General features: G+C 51.9%; 12 protein-coding genes across 12 annotated transcripts; 6 read left to right on the top strand and 6 right to left on the bottom strand.

Annotated features, from left to right (window-relative positions):
* Positions 1-168: 168 nt before the first annotated feature.
* SNOG_05229 (hypothetical protein) lies at positions 169-740 on the bottom strand (the record flags this gene model as incomplete). The annotated part of the gene is made up of 2 exons (XM_001795585.1): positions 690-740; positions 169-587 (listed from the first exon to the last, which is right to left on the bottom strand). The coding sequence occupies exons 1-2, from the start codon at positions 721-723 to the stop codon at positions 169-171; spliced, it is 453 nt and encodes a 150-aa protein (XP_001795637.1). The 5' UTR covers positions 724-740.
* A 199-nt stretch (positions 741-939) lies between these two features.
* SNOG_05228 (hypothetical protein) lies at positions 940-1,842 on the bottom strand (the record flags this gene model as incomplete). Its single annotated transcript, XM_001795584.1, has 3 exons — positions 940-1,284; positions 1,548-1,708; positions 1,776-1,842. The coding sequence occupies 3 exons, from the start codon at positions 1,840-1,842 to the stop codon at positions 940-942; spliced, it is 573 nt and encodes a 190-aa protein (XP_001795636.1).
* Positions 1,843-1,907: 65 nt separating this feature from the next.
* On the top strand, positions 1,908-2,476 carry SNOG_05227 (hypothetical protein; the record flags this gene model as incomplete). The annotated part of the gene is made up of 2 exons (XM_001795583.1): positions 1,908-1,966; positions 2,230-2,476. The coding sequence occupies 2 exons, from the start codon at positions 1,908-1,910 to the stop codon at positions 2,474-2,476; spliced, it is 306 nt and encodes a 101-aa protein (XP_001795635.1).
* A 1,296-nt stretch (positions 2,477-3,772) lies between these two features.
* SNOG_05226 (hypothetical protein) lies at positions 3,773-4,189 on the top strand (the record flags this gene model as incomplete). The annotated part of the gene is made up of 2 exons (XM_001795582.1): positions 3,773-3,793; positions 3,857-4,189. The coding sequence occupies 2 exons, from the start codon at positions 3,773-3,775 to the stop codon at positions 4,187-4,189; spliced, it is 354 nt and encodes a 117-aa protein (XP_001795634.1).
* A 423-nt stretch (positions 4,190-4,612) lies between these two features.
* On the top strand, positions 4,613-5,362 carry SNOG_05225 (hypothetical protein; the record flags this gene model as incomplete). The annotated part of the gene is made up of 2 exons (XM_001795581.1): positions 4,613-4,741; positions 4,817-5,362. 2 exons carry the CDS (start codon positions 4,613-4,615, stop codon positions 5,360-5,362), a joined length of 675 nt encoding a protein of 224 aa, XP_001795633.1.
* A 369-nt stretch (positions 5,363-5,731) lies between these two features.
* Positions 5,732-5,920, top strand: SNOG_05224 (hypothetical protein; the record flags this gene model as incomplete). Its single annotated transcript, XM_001795580.1, has 2 exons — positions 5,732-5,853; positions 5,890-5,920. 2 exons carry the CDS (start codon positions 5,732-5,734, stop codon positions 5,918-5,920), a joined length of 153 nt encoding a protein of 50 aa, XP_001795632.1.
* A 156-nt stretch (positions 5,921-6,076) lies between these two features.
* Positions 6,077-11,238, top strand: SNOG_05223 (hypothetical protein; the record flags this gene model as incomplete). The annotated part of the gene is made up of 13 exons (XM_001795579.1): positions 6,077-6,103; positions 6,304-6,823; positions 6,997-7,196; positions 7,350-7,856; positions 7,931-8,075; positions 8,124-8,486; positions 8,536-9,678; positions 9,971-10,109; positions 10,194-10,335; positions 10,413-10,573; positions 10,601-10,646; positions 10,697-10,804; positions 10,867-11,238. The coding sequence occupies 13 exons, from the start codon at positions 6,077-6,079 to the stop codon at positions 11,236-11,238; spliced, it is 3,873 nt and encodes a 1,290-aa protein (XP_001795631.1).
* Positions 11,239-11,458: 220 nt separating this feature from the next.
* SNOG_05220 (hypothetical protein) lies at positions 11,459-13,161 on the top strand (the record flags this gene model as incomplete). The annotated part of the gene is made up of 7 exons (XM_001795578.1): positions 11,459-11,509; positions 11,632-11,857; positions 11,917-12,007; positions 12,066-12,724; positions 12,776-12,825; positions 12,858-12,920; positions 13,090-13,161. 7 exons carry the CDS (start codon positions 11,459-11,461, stop codon positions 13,159-13,161), a joined length of 1,212 nt encoding a protein of 403 aa, XP_001795630.1.
* On the bottom strand, positions 12,388-13,592 carry SNOG_05219 (hypothetical protein; the record flags this gene model as incomplete). Its single annotated transcript, XM_001795577.1, has 3 exons — positions 12,388-12,561; positions 13,239-13,347; positions 13,426-13,592. 3 exons carry the CDS (start codon positions 13,590-13,592, stop codon positions 12,388-12,390), a joined length of 450 nt encoding a protein of 149 aa, XP_001795629.1.
* Positions 13,593-16,500: 2,908 nt separating this feature from the next.
* On the bottom strand, positions 16,501-17,036 carry SNOG_05218 (hypothetical protein; the record flags this gene model as incomplete). Its single annotated transcript, XM_001795576.1, has 3 exons — positions 16,501-16,683; positions 16,752-16,888; positions 17,021-17,036. The coding sequence occupies 3 exons, from the start codon at positions 17,034-17,036 to the stop codon at positions 16,501-16,503; spliced, it is 336 nt and encodes a 111-aa protein (XP_001795628.1).
* A 124-nt stretch (positions 17,037-17,160) lies between these two features.
* SNOG_05217 (hypothetical protein) lies at positions 17,161-18,207 on the bottom strand (the record flags this gene model as incomplete). The annotated part of the gene is made up of 1 exon (XM_001795575.1): positions 17,161-18,207. The coding sequence occupies one exon, from the start codon at positions 18,205-18,207 to the stop codon at positions 17,161-17,163; it is 1,047 nt and encodes a 348-aa protein (XP_001795627.1).
* A 487-nt stretch (positions 18,208-18,694) lies between these two features.
* Positions 18,695-20,257, bottom strand: SNOG_20053 (hypothetical protein; the record flags this gene model as incomplete). Its single annotated transcript, XM_001795574.1, has 2 exons — positions 18,695-19,555; positions 19,820-20,257. 2 exons carry the CDS (start codon positions 20,255-20,257, stop codon positions 18,695-18,697), a joined length of 1,299 nt encoding a protein of 432 aa, XP_001795626.1.
* Between the last annotated feature and the right edge of the window lie 1,235 nt (positions 20,258-21,492).

Below are 21,492 nucleotides of genomic sequence, written 5' to 3'. Positions count from 1 at the left end.
GTAAGTAAAACGTTCGACTGGAGTCCAATGATGACCGGTAGAGTGCGTCGACGGCGTGCACTTCAGATAAACGAGGAGATAGGGCTAGATAGGCCCGGAGACTCCTGTTGGTCTGATGTCTGAGCAGCATGCAGGGACGTTGCCGAAGGTTGCAGGCCCCGCCGGGGTCTAGAAGGACGAGCGCTGATGGCAAGACTTACCGATGTGTTTGCTGAGCTCCCTCATGAAAGATACGCAGAACTTGCGGATCTCGTTGTCGGACTTGCCCTTGGGATCGAAGTCGCATCCTCCCTTAGCACCGCCCATGTTCAGACCGGTAAGGGCATTCTTGAAGATTTGCTCGAAACCCAAGAACTTGAGGATGGACAGGTTGACCGTAGGGTGCAACCGGAGACCGCCCTTGTAGGGACCGAGAGCAGAGTTGAATTGGACGCGGTAGCCCTTGTTGACGTTGCAGTTGCCCTTGTCGTCTTCCCAGACAACGCGGAACTGGATGATGCGCTCGGGAACGGAGACGACCTCGAGAGCCTTCTTGTACTCGGGGTTCTTCTGGAAGATGGTGGAGCCCTCGAGGGTGGAGGCGAGCTCTGGGAGGAGTTAGTTAGGTGTCGTGAAGCTACTGAGCACAATTGTGCCCTGTTCGAGTACGAGACAAGTCCCAATGGCTCAACATGTGTAGAAGTGCGTACCCTTGTAGGCTTGCTCAAACTCAGGCTCAGACATTGTGAAGAAGTGTGGTGAGTTATGGGTATTGATGTCTGAAAGAAGCTGAAAGAAGAATGAGGAATGTTGCAGAGTTGAGTTGTGTGATAGAAACGGTTGACAAAGGAAAGAAGGTGCCGTATATATAACAGAAGGCGCGCGAGCAGCTAGAGCTTCTAGTAGCTGGCGGGGTCGCGTTTGCAGTGTCAGTCCAAAAGCAAGCAGATGCGATTTCTATCACGTCAGAGGGCGAGCGATTGCGTCCGGGCAGATGCTCTCAGTGGCCAGGCAGTAGTTGCTATGCAAAGCCATGGTGTACTTTGATGCTGATAAGGACGCGCAGCCAATCACAGGCGTCGCGGGGGCGGCTGCACGTGAAGTTCGCGCGGGCTGCGGCCGCTCACGGCTACTGAGGCTGGTGTAATTGAGCGTCGTCATTTCATGGGTGAGTCTACCAGCTAGGAGAGGGGAGTGAGGGCCAGCCGATGGTCGGCGCGGTCGGGCGGTTACGTTGCGCTTTGAGACTTGGGTGGGAGCCGTGGAGGACGGCCTCGCGCGTGGTTGAGCGAGCCCCGCGGGAGGCTAAAGGCTCACACACCCTTGTCGCTGTTCTCGGCAGTGCAGACATGAGGAATGCAGTTCACCATGCACGCGACACATCTCCGGCGTGCTGCGTGCGTCCTGCATCGGGCCTTCCGTGGAGTGCTCGCGGCCTGCTCGTGTTCATGGACTGTATCATACCATCTAGATTCTACTGCGCTGTCTACCATTGTGTCGGGTCTCCATACAGCCCTGCCAATGTCGCACATATCCCACATCTCCGACGTCCACCCATCCCATCTCACCACCCCCACGCCCGCTATGCTCCCGCCACATTTACTCGCAGTCTGTAGGGTCCCAGTCTGTTGCGCGAGCAATGTTAGTAAAGGGTCCGATGTCCGAATATCGAATGCCATAGCGTCGCCGACTTCGCTCGCCTCGTCTACGTCGGCAGACTCAGGAAACACTTACCAGTAACTAGATATTCGTCGAGCTGATCCATCTTCGCCATGTCGTCGTCGTCGATCTTGAACCCCCCAACTTCGGCATTCTCGATGATCCGCGCCCTCTTGACGCTCTTCGGGAGGGGCACGTAGCCATGCTGCAGACTCCATCGGACGAGTAGTTGCCCCGACGTGCACGAGTACTTCTTAGCAAGAGACACAATGGTTGGATGCTTCATGCGCAAGGCCCGGACAAGTGGCGCGTATGCCTCAACAACAATGTCATGCTCCGCGCAAAAGGAAGTGATGTCCTTCCGCGTATTGAATGGATGCACCTCGATTTGGTTGACCGCAGGCCGGATGCGCGGACTCGAGTCCAATAGCTCTTGAAGCTGTAGCTGTGTCAGCGAAGTGAATGGACAAACGAATACAGCAGTAGACACCGGTCAAGTCCGGCGTTGCCTTCATGAGGTTGAACGACGAAAGCAGAGGCACTCGCAGTCGGCTTCGAATTGTGATAGCACAACGACTTTGATACCTCCAGCTGCACGCCGTCACCTATAGTAGAGGCGCAGTCCGGGCTAGAACGGGGCAACGGTCGTCGGAGCTTCGAGGTAGCTTACCATGCCTTGACCCCCGTAGTTGCTGACGCCCCCCAAATCTTCACCTTCGCCGACTTCGGATTGGCGTCTTCCCACGGCTCTCCAGCTGTCAAGTCGCGCTTCCCTTGCCACCATATGGGGAAATGGAGCAAGGAAGAGATCAATATAGCCAAGGCCCACATTCTTTGACCGACTGCTTGATGGCTTTTCTAGCCGCGTCATATGACCCCATTCGAAGCCAGTTTGGACGTGAAATGGATGTCCTGACGTTTGAGACCCTGTGTATTCTCCTCACTGGACAAGAAATCCAGCACTGCTTTTCCAGACTCCTGCTCATTGTGATACATCTGAGCCGAGTCTACCCTATAGCGCCATTGTCAATGGTGTGGCAGATAGTGGCATTCTAATTCCCTACCCGCGATATCCAACCTAGCTGCATCAGTGTCTGGCCAACTGGTGGGGCTTCACAGGAACAGGTAACGCATACCGCTAGCGCGCTCCGGACGGCCTGGTAAGTCTCCTTTCCGGACGTCAGGTAGACGCCCAGGTGGATGGTGGGCATCGACAAGCCATTGGCAAGCTGCAAGGGTCAACGTGGGCGTTTTTCTGTGCAACGGGGCTCAAGACATGCCTTGGTGCGTGAAGCTAAGGAAAATGTAGTCTGCGCCATGGTAGAGATATTGCGAACTATGTTGTGCATAGATGAGACGGATCGGGATCTACGATGCTGCGGAGACACAGCCACGATACTGACAGGAGGGATGGGCGTGGAGATGTTCGGCTCATGCTCGTTACATCATCGCCTCGCTTCTCGCTTCTCGCTTGTGTCTGCAGGGTCTGTGTTTAGCACTCAGACAGGACACACCACCAACGTCTATAGCAGAGCGGTGACTATGTCCAGAAATCATGGTTCGTCATTGACCGACCGAAGAGGGACGGAAGCAATTCGATATTTTATATGAAGATCGAGACTGTGGAGTCTCCTGTTCTGAAATCGATATGATATCTGACACCGGGCTTGGTGCCGTGTCGCGATTCGTACAGACTCCTCGGCCGGCTTGAATGGCAGTGCATGCACTTAGACTGTTCCCTGGCCAGGCTGGGATTGAGATATGGACGCGTTGCAGATCGGAAAAGCAAATACCCATCTCAGAGGGAGGCTGCGGCGCTGACCAGCACAGCGGATGTGGTACCTTCCGCAATGGGATGACTCCATGACGGGCGACTTCCTTCAACGTTTGCTATGGTATCGAAAAGTCGCATGTGGTACGACGATAGCAAACCTTGTGCAGCCTCACAGAGGCGTGAAGATCGGCGACAAGATCTGTTTCTATGGCTTGACTCGATACCAGTGTCGTAGAGCGGATGCGCGTGCATGAGGGGTCTCCAGGTGGCAGCCGCCCGGCGCCCAAACATCGCCAACGCGGCAGGCACCAGTCTAACGTCACAGGCGCCCGTCAGGCCTGGGCCTTTCCCTCGATCAACATGACAGCACACGGCTTGGGGGTATAGTCCTCTCGCAAAGGCTGGTGGGCATCCGGCTTCGACGGGTCTCGATCGGTAGGGCAGTTTCGCGCCTCGGGCACACCGGCTTCCTCTGCATCTTTACATCATCCTCGCAAAACACCGGAGGAGAGATCAGAAAAAGGAGGGCAGTCGGCAGCTGAGGCGCGTACTGCCTGCAACCAACGAAAGTGCGCATCCGACAGATTTACGACGACGATCAACAATACGGAGCTTCCGCAATTGTGCACACTACCTTTTGGCGTGAACCATCACCGCGAAGCCACCATCCCTAGGGGTGCCTCCGCTGGGACTAACCTCGCGCAGCCGCCTATTGGCTCGGGTCGCCGTCCTGGGCCCAGGAAGGATGCAGTAAAGGCGAGTTGTGGCTCGATCTGATCAACACAAGGATCATTCCAAAAAGTTGTCGAGCGCTTCAATAAACACACGCAAAGTAAGCTGGCGGCGCCCACCGACAGCCACCCCGTACACGTCCTGGAGCCTCAACACTGACTTCTGGCGAGTATAAATCTCTGTATGCGCCCGTCTACTCCAAATCCTCATCTCTCGGCACCGAATAGCAGCACAGTCTTGTAATATTCGCCTCGTGCTGTCGTCATTGACTCCATTACTTCATTAGCTTGGGACCCTTGAGCCCTTAACTACTTTCAACGCTCGCTAATCAAACGGCGCCAACTCCTCTGGATCTCATAGTCGTTGCCGTGGTACAAGTGAGTTTGACATATATTACATGACCTCTGCGGTCCTCGAAACAATTCGCAGCGCTAACAATTTTTCCTCGCAGTAAACAACAATCTCACCATGAGCGGCCTGCCTGGATTCACCACCAATTTTCCCGCAGGATACCCCACGTTTAACGCAAGGGGAGGAACTTTTGCCGGCAATGCAAGCACCTCGTCCGGTGAATCCCCTGGCCAGAGTAATGCTTCGGTACCACAATTCGACATTTTTGAATGGCATCCCGCATATCAGTCATGTCAGAGATTTTTTCTAGACCACGCACAGCATGACAATGGTGTACAAGCTGTCGCAGCCCTCATCAACATCTGCCTCCCGTTCCAATGGACTACGAACCCACTACACAATTCCTCAGGACCGCTCCCTCATAGTTCGGGACCAGCTGCATACAACCAACCATGGCCGCGACAAGGTCCCGTATTGAATTCCCGGGGCCAACCTGCTCCAGCCTGGGTGTCTCTGGTTCCGTTCATTCGACGTCTTGTCATCACGGGCATGGACAAGGAGGGCATCATGCATGGCTTCTTCGGGGATGATTGGAAGAAAGGCGTGGGGCCCGTGCACGAGTGCGAGCGCCGAAATTACCTGTTCACGGCAAAGAGCGTGGGATGGGCAAAGGTCAAATGCCAGTACGATATGTCACCACACGAATCAGTCCCTTTCCTCAAGCCGCTACAGGACGTCCAACTGCCTGAAATTGAGGGTGCCGAGAAGACTTGGAGTCAGTGGCTAGCAATGGAAGATTGGATGTTGGGTGCAAGAGCCCCGGAAGCAGAGGATCAATCGCTAGATGCTCGTCGACGCGCATCATGAAGACAGGGTTTGGATTATGGCGTCTTGCGGCGGTGATCGGCACCCAGATACGGATGCGACGCGCTGGGTCGTGCGCGATGTCGTGCATAAGTCAATGGAATCGCGTGGGCTGCGGGGATTCGCAATTCGAGGCTGACGGCGGTCGGGTTACACGACAGCAGTCTCAGGGGCGGCGTGAACTCACAGGCACTCAGCAATGCTAGGAGACAATCGCGGAGGTAGATACTGGGTTTTACTATATTATACGTTTGTTTGTGGTATGGGAGGCATATCGTGAGCATTAGTGCGGTCTAATAAATCATTAAGTTCATCACTTGATGAGCCTCTGCTGCTGTGTCTAAAGGCTGTCACCCCTTCCCGTAGATAGCAATGCCCTCGGCCCAAGTGCTGGCACGTTACAAGTATAGCTCAATCCCTGAATGGTTCCTCGCGCCCGTGTTCAATGCGGCCGACCCGTGTGTCGTCAAGTCTGACAGCAGCGGAAAAGCAATGTGAGCCAATCAGTGCGTCTTGACTGACACGAGCAGGCCAATCGCCGGCATGGCAACATCCGACTGACTATGGCGAAAAAGCAGCAGAGTGGCTTGCGGTAATTACTCGATTTGTGTCGAGTACATGGTGCGTCCAGTGAGACACCGCCGAACTGTCCTGCCCGAAAGATATAGCGGCGCTCGGCTAAAGTTCCGCGGTTTGGGCTGGTGCACCGGCCTCATTATGTGCGTCCCTGCCAAGCAAGGAACAGTGATCTGCAAAGCCCCGAACACCATTCTTCCTCCACGCATCGTTCTAATTTATTCTTTCAGCTGTCAAGACACGCTTGGCACCGTCGCGTACCGCTAATGGAACATGGCTTTGATGATCAAAGAGTGGACGCTCTTCTTGGACCGATGCATTGAACAACGAATTCAGCCTGATTTGTTTGCGACGTAGCAGCTGCACAGTTGCACGCAAAGTCCCCTCTCCCCGGCCTGAAGATTGCTGGGTTACTTTTGCGCCCCCGCGCTGCGAATGCTAGCAGTGTCGATCCACGTGTGATCATCTATCTCGAAAGACTACTGGCTTTGAAGAAAGTGGACGCGTCAGACGTCCTATCTTCAGCTTTCCAGTACTCAAAGGACCGACTACCCAAAACTGGTGATGATGGATCGTCGAAAGATTCGGGATGGCACAATCCCCCGGAACTGGAGGAAGTCGTCTTTCACCGCCTCTCCAAGGCTTTCCAGGCGGAGGAACGGCCGGTGAACAGCACCGAAGGCTTGCGGACGCTTGTCGTTGTGACACGATGGATGCAGACTATGGTCACTTCGCATACCAGCGACACCATGATCCAGGCCATGGCTGGTATCCAACAGCAGCCGCAGCAGCAGTCGATTAATGTCAGAGAGGGCCTCGGTATGCTTGTGGTTGGCGTAATCGAAAACCAAAAGATGCTCAATATCTTGAACAAACACCATATCAAAAGTAGGCAATCTTTTACCGCGTGATCATGTCTCAGCTGGCTAGAGGATTGTAGCACATGTCTGGTAACAACCACTGATTGATGTCTAGATCTACGTAAAAGCTTCGCAAGGTCATTGTCCTCTTTCATCCCATTCCTGTCGCATAGCTCCATAGGATCGCAAAATTCTTTACAGATTGCAAGTCGCCTGGGAGATCTCGCAAAAGCAACACGACTTTCACGACAAACCTGGCCACTGGTGAATGGAGAAGCGAACGGAGAAGCCGAACGGAGACGCAAGACTTGAAGTCGCTACGCTCCAACTTTGAGGCGGTGGATTGGATCTTCCCCACCATCAACACAAGAGCTGGCCTCTATATCTTCTTGAACTCATTAGTAGGTGGCTGCTATGCTGTACGGCTCATAACTGACAACTAGCAGCTAGTTGCACGACCACTTACGGACGACTACACTATTATTAATTATTTACACTCACGGTACAAGGTGTGCAGTTCATCGATCGTCATTTATAGCCGCTGACGTGTGCAGATTGACTCCCAAAACATGGCTACCGATCTCATCACTGCTGCCTTCGACATCCTTGCGAATGCAATGTATCGCAGCGAACCCAGCCAGAACATGTTCTGCTTGAAGTCCTTTCTCATCAACAAGATACCCATACTTCTCTTACAGATATCCTCGTCGATGTTCCCCATGACAGCGGAACTCAGCATAACACAGGCGCTTAGCCATGTTGACCCCAACGCGTTTCCTGCCTTCTCACAGGGCTTCGACGACATGCTGGGTAACACCAACTCGTTAGCTGATGTTAGGCAAGACTTTCTGAATGCATGCGCACTGCACGGGCTTATCACTACTGCGACCGTGGAGAGACTGCTCGGAGAGACACCTATGCAGGGGCCACCTGGAACCAAATACGACAAGAGCACCCTGCTCGAGCAATGCAAAAGCAACTTCGACAAGATCAGTATGTACATTGATGAACTCGACAACCTGGACGGAAATGCTGGCGCTATTGTTGGTGCGATCGCAGAGGTAAGAAATCAGACCCGTCCAGCCCGTACGTGCTAACTTTTGTTCAGTTTATTCCGCATCTATGTGAGACACAGATGACCATGTACCTGAAGCAACTATCAAGCTTGCTGTTCAAAAAGCCCCAAGCTATCGACGTCATTCTGCAATTCACCTCGCCCGCTAGCATTCTTCGACCGTTATGCCAGATCTTGGATGATTGGCATTACGACAGTGATCAAGGTGAGCAATGCTAGATCTCCCTAATGCCGCCTTTTGCTGACTTTCTAGGCGAATACCAACCTGTATACGATGAATTTGGCGCTGTCCTTGTCCTCGTCATGACATTCATGTACCGCTACGACCTGACATATCATGATATCGGCATTGGCGCTGAATCGTTTGTCGCACGATTGATGACCAAGGGCAATCAAAGCATGCTCCCCGATGAGATGACCGACGAACAAAGCAAACACCTTGGCCACTGGCTCAAGGGATTATACGATGCTGGCAATGAGGGCCTCAGCAACGATGTCTTTGCGTCCTGCAGCCCTCGAGAATTCTATTTTATCGTACCGACACTCTTTAAGCAGACTGTCATGGCATTGTCGGCTGGCATTTTAACATTTGAGTCGGTCAAAGGAGGTTTGGAATGTCAGTGGCTTTTGGTGTTGAGTTTTGCAACACTGCTAATGCTTTACAGATCTCATGGAGACATTCCTGCTTCCTTCACTCATTGGCGGCCTGATCTGGATGTCTTCGTACGCCCTCATACAAAGTCACAGCGACTTGGATGCTATAATGCGCATCTTTCGCGAGGTCATATCATCGGCTCCGTCTTCTGGTGATGCTCAAGCGATGCACTCTACCATCTTAAGCATAGTCTCTAGTCGACTGGAGAAATGCTTGCGTACTATCCAGCGCCGCGATGCCAGCCGAGCAAACAGCATCGAGCCGTTGATCCAGGCGATCAAGGGCAATCTGCACAGCGAACGCTCAATGTTTGCTTCGATGAAGGAGTTGGAGCAGTGGACCAACGCGCCCAATAGTACGTTGCATACATCCTTGCGCCATACGGTGCAGCAACTATCACAGTGGGCTTCCACATCATCGATACAACCAAATCCACCCAGCTACACGCACAGACAGGTGTACGTATCGCTGAAGATTATGGGTGCCAGTAAGGTCATAAAGGCAATTGTCGATGAACTCAAGGCCCAGACAGAGGCAAGTAATGGTGCAGCTGCCCTCGATGTTGGCGTTTCAATCATCTGCGCGCCCACTGTCGACGACAGCCCTGTACCTGTAGCCTGGCTCAGCAGCCCGATCCCTGCATCAAACCCACCTCGAACACGCCTAAATCTACGCGAGATGCTGAAGCACGAATTCGACAATGCGGCAGCTCTCGTAGCTACCGATCCCCTAGCTGCAGAAACAGTCGTCCGGCTCCACCGCCGCGTCGAAGCACAACTCTCTTCAATCGCCGAGAACGCGCTCCAAGGCCATGGATCTGTCCTCAATCTCCCTAACGTCAACATGGGTGATATGCAATCCCAAAGCATACCCGACGACATCACCAAAGCGATTGACGACGCAGCCGCTGCGAGTATCGCGGACGATATCACCACCATGGATAATAAGGCCCTTCAGCGCAGCATGGATGACCTTACTGGTCCCGATGGCTTGGATCTCAGCAGCATCGGCATGGGCACTGGCGATGCAGGAACGGGCGACATGGGTGCTGAGCTTGGCAACTTGCCAGATTTGGACCTAGGTGACATGAGCGGCATGGGGATGGACATGGACATGGACATGGCCATGGGCGGTGGAGGAGATGATGACTGGGGCTTGGATTTTGATAACATGTAGGACATGTTGTTCAGGTGTTGAGCGTAGACGCAGTAGACGCTTTGTCGTAAACGTACCCGGCGGGGGCTACTTCTAGAGACCGGTATTTCAATCAAGTATGTCTTTAGGCCCATAGATCCTTCGTCGCTCGGCTTGCTTTTTCGGAGTTACAAATCATGATGTACCTCGGTAAGCCATAAATAGCTGCCGTGAGTAAGAATCGCGGGGCTGCTTTATATCAGAAAGAGAGCCCCACCATATCATCATTAATGTACTCCTGGAGGGCACAGCAACCACAACCTTTTCAAACACACATTTTGCATTCTTTCAAAAAGCCATTGTCTCATCCCGAAAAGTCTTCGTCGATACAAACGTGAAGATGCCGTACGATCTCAAAGGCCGCAACGTCCTCGTAACCGGTGGTTCCGCGTGCGTCTCCATACTTCATCACCATCACATGCATACTTCAATAAAATCTCAGTAAATCAGACAGAGGCTGATGCAAAATTACAGCGGTCTCGGCGAACTCCTCAGCACAACTTTCGCCACTCACGGCTGCAACATTGCGATCAATTACTTCAACCGCATCGAGCCTGCGCAAAAAGTCGCTGCAGCGTGTGAGAAGTTGGGCGTTAAGACGATAATCATCAAAGCCGTGCGTAACCATTTCGTTCGATGGGTTTGAGAGTTAAGCTGCTGATGTGTATGGGGGAACGGTAGGATATGACACAGACATCCGAAGCGAAGCGCGCGGTGCAAGAGACGATTGAGAAGCTGGGTGGGCTGGATTTGATTCTGGCCAATTCTGTAAGCACCCAATTCTGTAAGCACCGCTTCCATTCTTCTGTTATGTGTTATGCTGAAGTGTGTGGGGATGATGTGCGAGCTGATCGGTGTGAGTAGGGATGGACAAGATTTAGCGATTGGAAGGATTTGGATTCGATGAGTGAGGAGGAGTGGGATAGGGTGAGTCATCATATGATTGTGCAAGGCTTGATTGATTTACACAGCTGCAGTGCTGGTCCGCGAACGTCAAAGTGCCCAAAGCCCTTCTTTCCGAAGCGCGCGCAACTTTCGAGGCGAATCCTGATGGCGGACATATGATCACCACTGGCTCAGTAGCGGTAACTCATTCAATCTCTTCTTCTTCTTACTACTTTGTGAAGGAATGCTTACATATATCTAGGCAATCAGTCAAGGCGGCTCCAGCATGCCCTACGCCGTAACCAAAGCCGCACAATTCCAACTCGTGAAATGTCTGGCCGTCACTGTCGGGCCCAAGATTCGCGTCAACACTGTGCTACCGGGTCTGCTTTTGACGGAATGGGTGAGTGCCACATCAACCAATCCATTTCGTGAGACATACACGCTGACAAGACATCATCAGGGCAACAAGTACTCGCCCGAGCGCATCAAGCAGATCAAAGACGCAGCGGTGTTGAAGAGTGAGGCCGACTTGCAGGATTGTGTGGACGCTTTTGTTATGCTGGCGAAGAATACGAGTATGACGGGCATGCGGATTCAGGTTGATGCGGGACTGAATGTTCAGGCTGCTTGAACTGATTGGCTTTCTTTGCAAACTTGAAAATGTAGTATAACGTCTATCTACTGAAGTCTGATTGGTGATGTCCATTTGGAGGCTGAGTGCTCTTAACCAAATGGTAAACACTTGTATATTGTGGCTTCTAGCAACTCGGTTGGCCTCTCTCAGCCTCATGCCCCTATCTCTAGTATATAGCACTAACTACCTTCCTTATTCCTTCTATGAACCATCAAACATGGCGTGTGTATCAATTGGAGAAGCGAATCCAGACATCGCTGGAATAGGAGTAAGTTAAAGTTTCCGGCATGTAGTACAGGGACTGACCGTCATACGCAGAGTTTGGTCGCTTTTGCTACGCAGTCACTCGTTGCAGTATTTGTATCTTGCTACACCTACCTCTTAACCCAGATCATCTGGTGGAGGCGTGAATGTGCTAGTGAAGGATCGTTATTTGCACCCGAAGACCCGAACAAAAGATGGATGAAATCAGGTAGTCCACAGTTTTTGATTAGAGCATTAGCTTGGACCTTGCATGAGCGACTGGAAGGTGAGGACATGTTGACGCCGACACTGAAGAGGTTGAAATTTGCGAACCGGATTCTGCTAGCTGGAAACGACTCACAGACGTTTACTGGTAATATGTCTCAGCCTTTCTGGGAATGGTAATGAATATTTGCTGATGGTGGTGTATAGGTATAGCGCTACTGATCAGTGCGCTTGTACAAGCGAAGACCTTGAGTCTGTATCATATGCATGTCCTATACGACGTTATTAGCCTGGTGGTGTAAGTACCCATGCGCTCTTGCAATCCCGGTCAAGAAAGACAAGACTTAATTTTCCAGTATATCCAACTGCGCCGCGAGCACATCTATCTTCAGCGAAGGTGTGTTTAAAGGATACATCCGAATTTCACTGATAGCAATCTGGGCCACACTCTTCATATCCTACTTTGGCGTCTTCGCCGCCCACCTCCAAGATTGGAACGACAACTTGCCACAGCATTGCTACCAAACGGCCAAGACCGCTCGTCCAGGTGATCCGCACCCTCGCGTCGAGAATATATACATCGGTATCACGTTTGCATGCACTCTATCGACCCTTTGTATCGCAACCATGTACGCGCTCAAATCCAGATCTCACCAGCGCACCACCCACGCAACCATTTCAGCTGTAAGCGACGAACAGCGGCGCTGGTTCGCCGAACTCGATTCGGCGCCAGATCCAACTCAAGCAGCCGCCAAGTTCAACAGGCGTGATGCCGGTCAACTGGCGCAGCAAATAGTGCTTAATCGGGACTTGCTTGCGTGGCAGATGCAAGATATGGTTGTTCGTGTTGCTCTATTTCAATGTCCGCTGCAGATTTACAGTATCTTTGCGTTGAGGAGTGCGAATGAGAAATCTCTAGATAAGGGGAGTACAGAGCGGGAATGGGGATTTGGGCAGATTGTATCGATGGTGCTGCTTGGCATGATTGTGCTTTCTGTTGCGGATGGGGTTACGGGTGAGTTGATGTTGGGAGTCGGTGGAATAAATCTGCTAATGATGGAGATAGATGTCGTTCGCCGGGAAGACGGGGATGTACTGGAAGCGGAGATGGGGATGGTAAGTGGAATCATTGTGGAACACGTCCCAAGCAACAAGCCTGCTGTCCAGACCGCCACATTGCAAGCTTGACGCGTAGGCATTGCAGAGAGAGAGTAAGTGGAAGGCAAGAAGTATGAAGGCGAACACAACGTACCACTTGGGGGAGGTGTATTCCTCTGATGGTTTCCTTTTTGCAGTGTTATAAGCTACATTCCGGATAATACTGAGCAATTTGGCTAAGTGATAATGGGCGTCAAATTTCGTTCTGCTAGGAGCTTTCAGCCGGTCTGGGTCACTCTTTTCAATTGCTATACATCCAACACCGACAACTTGTTCTTCTACACACAGCGATAGAGCACTAACTACAAGGCTTCGACTTCGAGACTGGCGTTCAATCATTCGAACCTTCGCCTCCCCCTCCTCAAGCTCACCGTCTCCTCCACAGTGCCAAATCCCAACTTCCTCTCCTCAATCTCCAGCACCTCCTCAATAGCTAGTTCGCCATACCGAATCTCCAAACTCTTCAGCTCCTTCGATATGCTATCTACCCCCAACAATCGTTCCTGCAGCACCATTTTCTCCATGGCTGTATTGCCCCTCGTCGCCATCATGACCTACAAGAAGCCGCCATCTGCCGCGGGTATGCCGTTCTGCCACAACGACCAGATGGCGATGACAGCAAAGATGGTAGCGGCTGCGAGGAAGATGGAGTATGGGAGGATGAGATTATTTGGCTTGGCGAATGAGTATATGATGAGGTAGCGGGTAGTGGCTACGGGGACCATGTCCCACCATGTCCCGAGGGAGAGGGCGGAGAGGGTGATCTTTGTTAAGACGCCGTTCAGTAGACCTTCTGTGATATTCAAAGCCGTACTAGGATCTTAATATCAGTCCCAGTGATTATACAGAAATCTGTTTGGTTGAAAGACGGTTCCTTTCAAAGGAGCTACGTGTTAGGTTAGTACTACAATAGCGTATAGTGTAAGTGTTAGAATTTACCACTATTATTTGCAGGGTTGTAAGGTTTAATGCTTCCCCAACCCCAACAATCGCTGATATCTGTGTCGTTTTTCGAGTTCTGCCTTTTCCGACACTCGTCTGGATATGGACGTGGGGAGTCTTCGTAAAAGCTGCCCTCGAGTGAAGATCCCAGAGCATCTAACAATGCCCACTCGTTTGATATTGGTAGTGCCGTAAGCATCTTCTGACGCCACTCTTCGAGGGCCTGTGACTCAGGTGGGAGAACTAATGATATTCCCAGGGACCCTTGAAGTCCATCGTATAAATCTTTCTGTTTCGGTAGCGACCTTGCATCACTCAAAGAATGCTGAATCGTCTGAATGCCACGCGGAAAGGTGACTTCAACAGCATAAAGGACAGACGTTGGGTGGCAGGACTGCTCGGTAGTTTCGACAAATGCTTCGTAGCTTGTCGTGTTCTGTTGACTGCGCTGCACAGTATAGTTGCCTATCCGATGTTGTATTACAGAATATAAGTGAGATATTGCATTCCACTCCGACACAAAAACCAGTCCGGTTAGGGCATCATCAGTCTCGTCGGTATTGCCTTGCGTTCTATATTCTAGAGGAATGGATCCGTTATATCGGGAAACAGTACATTTATACTGTGGTGCTCTGAATTGGAGACGAAACGTCGAATTCTCCCCTGGCTGTACGAGCAAGCGGAACACTTGGTTGTTGGTTATAATAGATTGTGCAATGTTCACCAGGGACTGCTTGGGTGCTCTAGATATTTGATGTTAGCATCAGCAAAGAATAAAGTCTGAACAAATCACATACTTGTACCAGAATTGTCGGCTTCGAGGACCTTGGTTATCGGCTTCAAGGGTAATAAGTGGGTCATCACTTAACGTAGGAAAAGTGTCATTCGCGGCTAGATCCAAATTCTGCGGAATCGGCGGGTTCATCACAGACATGTTGTAGTTCTCAGTAAATGTGTTAGCTTCGAATGTTACAATCAGCGCGCCTGGAGGGTAGATAGTCGCGAATCCAAGGCACCAGACCAGGAGAGCCATAAGGAAAAGCAAAGGTGCCCTCAAGATGCTACGTAGGTGGCATAGCGCGAGTATATTAGTGCGAAGGGCGAAAAGCTTATCAATTGTCGAGAGCGATGTTGCCTTTTCACTAAGCACGAACCAAAGATGTTGTGCGAAGCATGTTCCAATGCTAGCCGTCAGCGCAGCCTTAAAGAGAGTGGTGAAGAGGATCGAGATGGCAGAGACTTCAGATTGCGTAAGGTAGACTTCATCCGTGAGCTTGCCGTCCAGGTACCGGACAAGACGGTAATGCCCAAGAGCCGAGAGAAGAGCTGCGGAAAGTCAGAAGCGTCTGTTTGCATGGATGGGCGCACTTACCTGCAAACAAGAAGCCCGTGATCATCCCAATATATTTCCAGTGTACCTCACGATTAGGAAATTTGTATCGCGCAGCTTTTGCACCGCGCGTGCTGTTCGGCCTCGATGGCGCAGGAGAAGTTGAAGGTGGTGTCTCAATATCATCTTCCATGTGGCTCACGATATCTATTTCATTCCGTTGATGTTCAGAAGAAGTGTGATCTGACTGATCTAAAGAGAGAAGTTCGGCGGCTTCGGAGACAAGGCTGATGATGTGTCCGCGTTCAGAACTCGAGTTGGGTCTCAAAATCGTTGCATGACTTTCTTGGTCAGAAATGGATGACATCGCAAATGATTCCCAGTTTTGAGGTGAGCAAGAGACGGTGCAAAATGAGTAAGGCAGAACTGACACTGATATTTCCCTTGAAAATAGGACAGGTTGAGAGAGGCTCAAGTTGCACAGCAGTATTGGAAATGTGCTTACTTGTGGCGCAGCTACCGGTGAGCGTCTATGCATCCTCGAAGGCGGAAAGCATGTCAGATGGTGCTTATACCATAGCTAGCCAGGGTGCAAGGCTGTGACGCTCACGCAATCGGCGGGGTCTTATTTTAGGTATACTGCCAGCTGGTGAAGATTGCATTTATTTCAGAAAATAACCCTGCGCTCTATTAGCGATTTGCCGGTACTTGTAGACATGTCATCTGCTGTCATATAGGGTAGCAGGCTGAAAGACCACGAGGCTGTCCTTTTGCTCATCCTTTCAACCCAGGGACTGGAGGTCTAACACTCATTTGGCTTTCTTTTTGTAACTTTATAAGCTGATCCCCGCGCAGTACTAAACGATTTGTTTTACGGTGGTAAAGGGCGTTGGATCTTGCATTTTGCCAACGTCGCTCAACAATCTTGGTCCCTTCTTTTGCCAACATTATTAGGCATACCCATGCACTCCCCTTTCACATACGACCATAGGGCGTTGAATACAAGGCTTCCCGTCCGCTCAGCCATATTTAAGCAGCGCACCGGCGGATTAGTAGTCAGGTGGGTGACCACTGGCGAATCCCCGCTGTTGTATGTTTTTGCCATTCTTTTTGCTCTTCTTGCCAGCCTGCCTCTTCCTGTACATCGTCTCAATAAACTCCAAATGCGCCTCCAATCCTTGTCCATCTCTATCCGTGTCCTCAATCACATGTACTGTCACTTCTGGGCACGGCGTTCCTTCTCGCACACCTGCTACAACGCTGAAGTAGAACCGCGCATCTTCTTCCTCGTCGTAGGTATCGCAGCACCGAAATAAAAGCCTGCGCAAAGGCAAAGCATAGTCATGTACGGCTTGTAAGAATTATTTAAGTGAGACTGGCTGATCGTTGAGATTCTCGACAACGAGCAGCGGCGGTGGCTCTTGTTCGGCTTGTTGCCAGTGCTCCCAGCTAAGCAAGGGCTCTAGTCTGATTCGCAGGCGAGACTTTGATGGGGTGGTTGCTGGCGAGCCTGCGATGGCGTTTGTCAGAGGTGTCCATTGCGGCTTGTCGTCGGTAGTATTTCTGCTTCTGAGGGAGGGTCGAGGATAGACCATTTAAAGTGGGTGAAGACTGTGTTCATGGTCGTGCTTGGATGGGGCGGTGGTGGTGGTGGTGGAGGACCAGGTTGGAGAGAGCCATTGTAGGATTGAGTTGTTTGTCCGTGTTCTGGTGTCCAGATGATCATCGCACTGGAGTCGAAGTGGTAGCCTGATCAGATACAGTAGTAGGGTTGAACACGCACTCGAGGAATGGGGATGTAGCGATGATGAGGGAAGGGGCGCAGCACGTGTAGCGGCAAATGAAACATCCCAGCGAAAGGACCAAATTAAACGCACCAACCAAGAAGTCCTACCATTCTGAGTTAGTTATAGGCGATGCCTTATTCCTCGAATGTGTCTAAACGGGCGACGAAGATTTGGTGTCGTGGCTTTCGTTTCGTTGCAGTTGATCGGGTATCATTCATAGATCTGCTCCTCTTGCTATTCCTCCTCGACGTTCTCTGTCTCCTCCAAAGCTCTGACTACCTCCTCCATTTCCTTCGGGCTCGTGATGCCCCAAACTCCGCCTCCCTTGACTGCGCCCTTCATGCCCACTTCTTTGCCGACCAAGTTTCTCCCGACCTTGCCAGGTCCAATACCAACATATCTCCGAACCTTCTCCACCTCGTGTAAGTACTTGACACTCTTCCACCACTGCACCGTCTCGACACAGCTTCTTGCGAGCAGGTTCTTCAGCTGTTCTTTGTCCTCGAATGGCTTCCCGCTGACGTTGGATATGCATGGCATGACGCCGGGCCATGTTATTATGTCGCTCCCATCCTGCCTCTCCTTGTGTAGAATCTTGTGCATAATCTCCTGCGCTGGCTTCATGAGCGGGCTGTGGAACGGCGAGTCGCTCTTCAATCGTACGTGTCGTGGGTCGTGTCCACCAAATTGCCTCAAATTCGCCAAGAGGGTGTTGATCCTCGCTATGCTCCCACTCAGCACGATCTGATTTTTCGAATTGAGGTTCGCGATTGCGACTTGCTGCACGGCCGGGAGATGTTCCGCCGAGTCGCTTTTCGACCCCGGGCCCGAGATTTCGAGGAATTCGCGCACGCCGGTGACAAGGGACTGCATGTGTTGTTCCGACTCGCAAACGAGTGCTACCATGCCGAATTCGCCGCCTTCCTGCTCGACAGCGTCGGCGCTGCATTTGCTCATGACTTCTGCGCGCCGCCGCACCATCTTGAGCGCATCTTGGAATGTGAGATAGCCGCCTGCTACCAATGCCGCGAACTCGCCCAAGGAGTGGCCTAGTGTGATGTCCACGCGCTCAGCGGTGTTGAAGCCGAATTCTTGCTCCATGACTCTCAAGATCATAATCGACGTTGCCATGATGGCGGGCTGCGCGTTCTCGGTGTGTGTGAGTTCGGCATTCGTCCCGGATTCGATCGTCTTTGTAAGGGGGAGATTGAGCGTCGCATCGATTTCTTCGAGGATAGGCTTGACAGTTCGTGGGAAAGCTTCGAGCCATGGTGTACACATTCCTACGCGCTGGACACCCTGGCCTGGTGTTTGTTAGCATCTCTATTGTGTCACAAATTTAAATGTTTAATGGAGAAGATGTATACCAGGAAAGAAAATGGCCGTCTTTGGCCTCTTCGTTGGCGCATCCTGTGTGCTACTCATCCATCTCCGAGTTGCTCTACTGCTGCCATGCCTCGGCCCGTCGCATCGCGTTCGTCTCCGCGATATGCGCGGTATCAGCTTCGAAATTGGGGAATACGGCGAGGACATGACGTTTAGAGGGTGTTATGACAGCTGGACGGACATGGCGCGGAAGTTTGGTCGTGGTCCACGTTTGCGGGGATGCGGAGGCTCGAAGCGTGGGGGAAGCTCATTGGGAGGGAGCTTGGACCTGAACATGAGTCGCGCCTGACCGAGGTCTTGCTTTTCCGCGTTTGACTACTAAACTTTACTGACTTATTGCTTGTACTGCCCTACTTTGGGATTAAGTTATATTCTATGAAAGCTAGAACACAGTCGTCCATTCCTTCAACAATTCGTCTACTTCGTCAAAATCCTCGCCGCTTCCACTCCAAGCTACTCCTTTGGACGCGTCAACCGTGACGTCTTGTAATGCGGAAGCCCTGCGTCTTGATTCACTAACCCTTGAGAAAATCATCTCATCTTCAGACCCTCCACTCACATCTACAGAGCACTCTTTTGCTACTCCCGCAGCACCTCTCGAGCCAGTAATGTAGGGAAGTTTTCTCTTCGTGGCCTTCCTTCCAGCTCGACTTTGCATTTGTGTTTTGCTCGATGCTTCTGTCGGCTTGGCTAGTATTTCGAGCACATCTAAATCTTTTCCCTCCTTGTCTCGCTCATGCTCGTCGTCCTTGGGGCTCATGTCGGCGGTCTTTTTTTCACCGTCGTCGTATTCTTTCGGTTCGAAATCTTCCAGTACAAGCGTAGGTGTGCCAGGTAGTTCTGGAGAGTCTCCCCTGGCAGAAGCTTCTTTTTCTTTACTCGTAGACTCTTGCCTACTGAGCATACCCATGGACAATGAGTTGATACTCATAGCGCCAAGTTTGCGTTTGTCATCCTCGTCTTTCCAACTCGATTCTGGGTCCATTTCCTCAGAGGTTGTGTCGGTGTCACTTAGCTGCTCTTGCAATTCTGTCCGTATTGCTTCGGGTGATGCGAGCACCTCGGCCCGCTCCACCACGTGCATGGTCCGGGCGGGTTGGACGACTGCTGGTCCCTGCGAGGCATAAGGGGCGGGCTGTCGGTTGTATACCGGTGAAGGTGTAGAGTAGTAAGGGTTGGGGTCTGAGCGCTGTGATATGGTGTCTGAGGGATAGCCGGCGACATTGCGGGTAGAGGCAGTCTGCTGTAGTTCAGGTCGACGAGGGCGGGGTGGAAGAGTGTTAAGCCCGCAATCGGTGCAATTGAGGTCTCTGCATTCTAATTCTTTATGGTCGCGCTTCTCTCGGGCGATAGTTGGGCGGCGCTGATGGGCATGGCGTCGTGGCTTCGACGACACAGAGGCAGTACGTGAGAGAGGCGTCCGGCTCTGATGAGAGCTGCTCCCGTTACTATGGTGCTGTTCTGACGTCCTCTCAACGCTGAGGTCTTTTGAGCGCCGTGTGCTAACATTCGCCTGCGCGGTTGGCGACGACCTGCGCGGGAAGCCGTCTTTTAATACGTGTCCACCTTCGCTCTCATCCGAACAGTAGTCCTCCACTTTTGCCAGGTAAGTTCCGCTGCCCATGTCGGGCAGCAATCCAGTGACATTTTGTTTGCTTCCGCTCGATGTTGAAGGCAGCGAAGGCTTACGGGAGGCCCTCTTCAGAGCCGCCTTGTTGATCTGGTCGGCGTACGGGTCACGGCTGCCTCGAGTCGCATTAATGTACTCCTCCGCAATGAGCTCGGCTTTTCTGCTCTTCGCGTCTTCATTTACTTTGTTTGTGAGGTTTGTGTTCTCCTGATTATCGATGAGTGCCCAAGCATCATCTTGAGATACTTCCTCTTCACTTTCATCATCATCTTCTTCCTTGTCACTGTCATCGTCGTCTTCCGAAAGACTGGACATATAGCGCTGCTGAATTTTAACACTATTAGCTCGCTTGACTCGTTGCCTCGCAGCATCATATCGACCCTCGGCAGCTCGATCTTTGTCCTGGCCGGAAGATGCGCGCTGATTAGATCTGCTATCATTGACAACGATGCTCGCACGGCGAGTGTTATATTCAGATTGTGTTGAACGATGTGGCAAAGGGCGAGGAGTTGGACGGCTAACTGAGGGGCGCCGCGTTGGGTCAGCATTCGATGCAGGTGCTCGCTCCCGGTAACGGTGTCGTTCCCGTGGATCAGCTCGATCGGGTACGATGATAGACTGCCGACGCTTCTCGCGGCGATTAGCTTCAAGGTGCTCAACAACCTGCGTTGTCTTCGCATGGGCAAGAGTTGGACGACGTTGGCTTGTGTCCCGCCTGGATTTTGGCGGAGGCATCAGAGCGCGGGCAGCTCGCTCTTGTCTTTGACGAACCTCACGTTCGTCTTCTTCGTTCTCGGAGTATTCGGACTCAGAAGATTCCTCAAAGTCCTGTTCTCCGTACTGCAACGGCAAGGTCTGAGACGGGGAAGGCCGGGTGGTGGGTAGTGGGGCCGATCCATATCTCGCTGAGTATTGGGATTGACCTTCTTGTGTGATAAGAGGCGCAGAATATTCGCGCTGTGTACGACTTGACAAGGGGCGTCCATAGGGCGGAGGCCCTTGAGCATAAGACGGCTGATATTGTTGAGGGTTATAGTCGTGAGGGTAGTAGCTGGTCTGTGAAGGTACGGGCATTCCCGGGGCCCCAAAATGATCAGGATCTCCAGCAAAGCTTTGCAGTCGTGGACGCGAAGCAGACGGTGCACGACGAGGTCGCGCCGTTTGTACCACTGCTGGGCCGTGTGTTGTTCTTGGTGAGAAATAAGGGTTTGGATCCGATCTCTGCGACATCATTTTCGAACGAAGTCGGGGGCTACGAGAGCCTGTAGTACTTATTAATGACATTAGTCGCAATGCAGAGCTGAGATTCTTACTTTTTTCAGAAACGTTCTCGGCCTCGCGTCTTCTTTGACTTGCAATGACGTATCTATCGTCGCTGGTGGCACTGCCCCTCTCGCTTCGATAAACAGCTCCGCTGCTACGAGATCCATTACCTCCAATGACCATGTCAGTCGTTCCACTCGCAGCTGGTACCAACTGCAAAGTGCGACCCTCCATATCGCCGCTCAATTGAAGACTAAGCGGCATCGTCCCATCGACACGAAGCCTGG

The sequence above is a fragment of the Parastagonospora nodorum genome, assembly GCF_000146915.1.
Source record: "Parastagonospora nodorum SN15 chromosome Unknown scaffold_7, whole genome shotgun sequence".
Classification (NCBI taxonomy): Eukaryota; Fungi; Ascomycota; class Dothideomycetes; order Pleosporales; family Phaeosphaeriaceae; genus Parastagonospora; species Parastagonospora nodorum.
The sequence above is the reverse complement of the archived record's forward strand: the minus strand, read 5'-3'. Positions and strand labels throughout refer to the sequence as shown.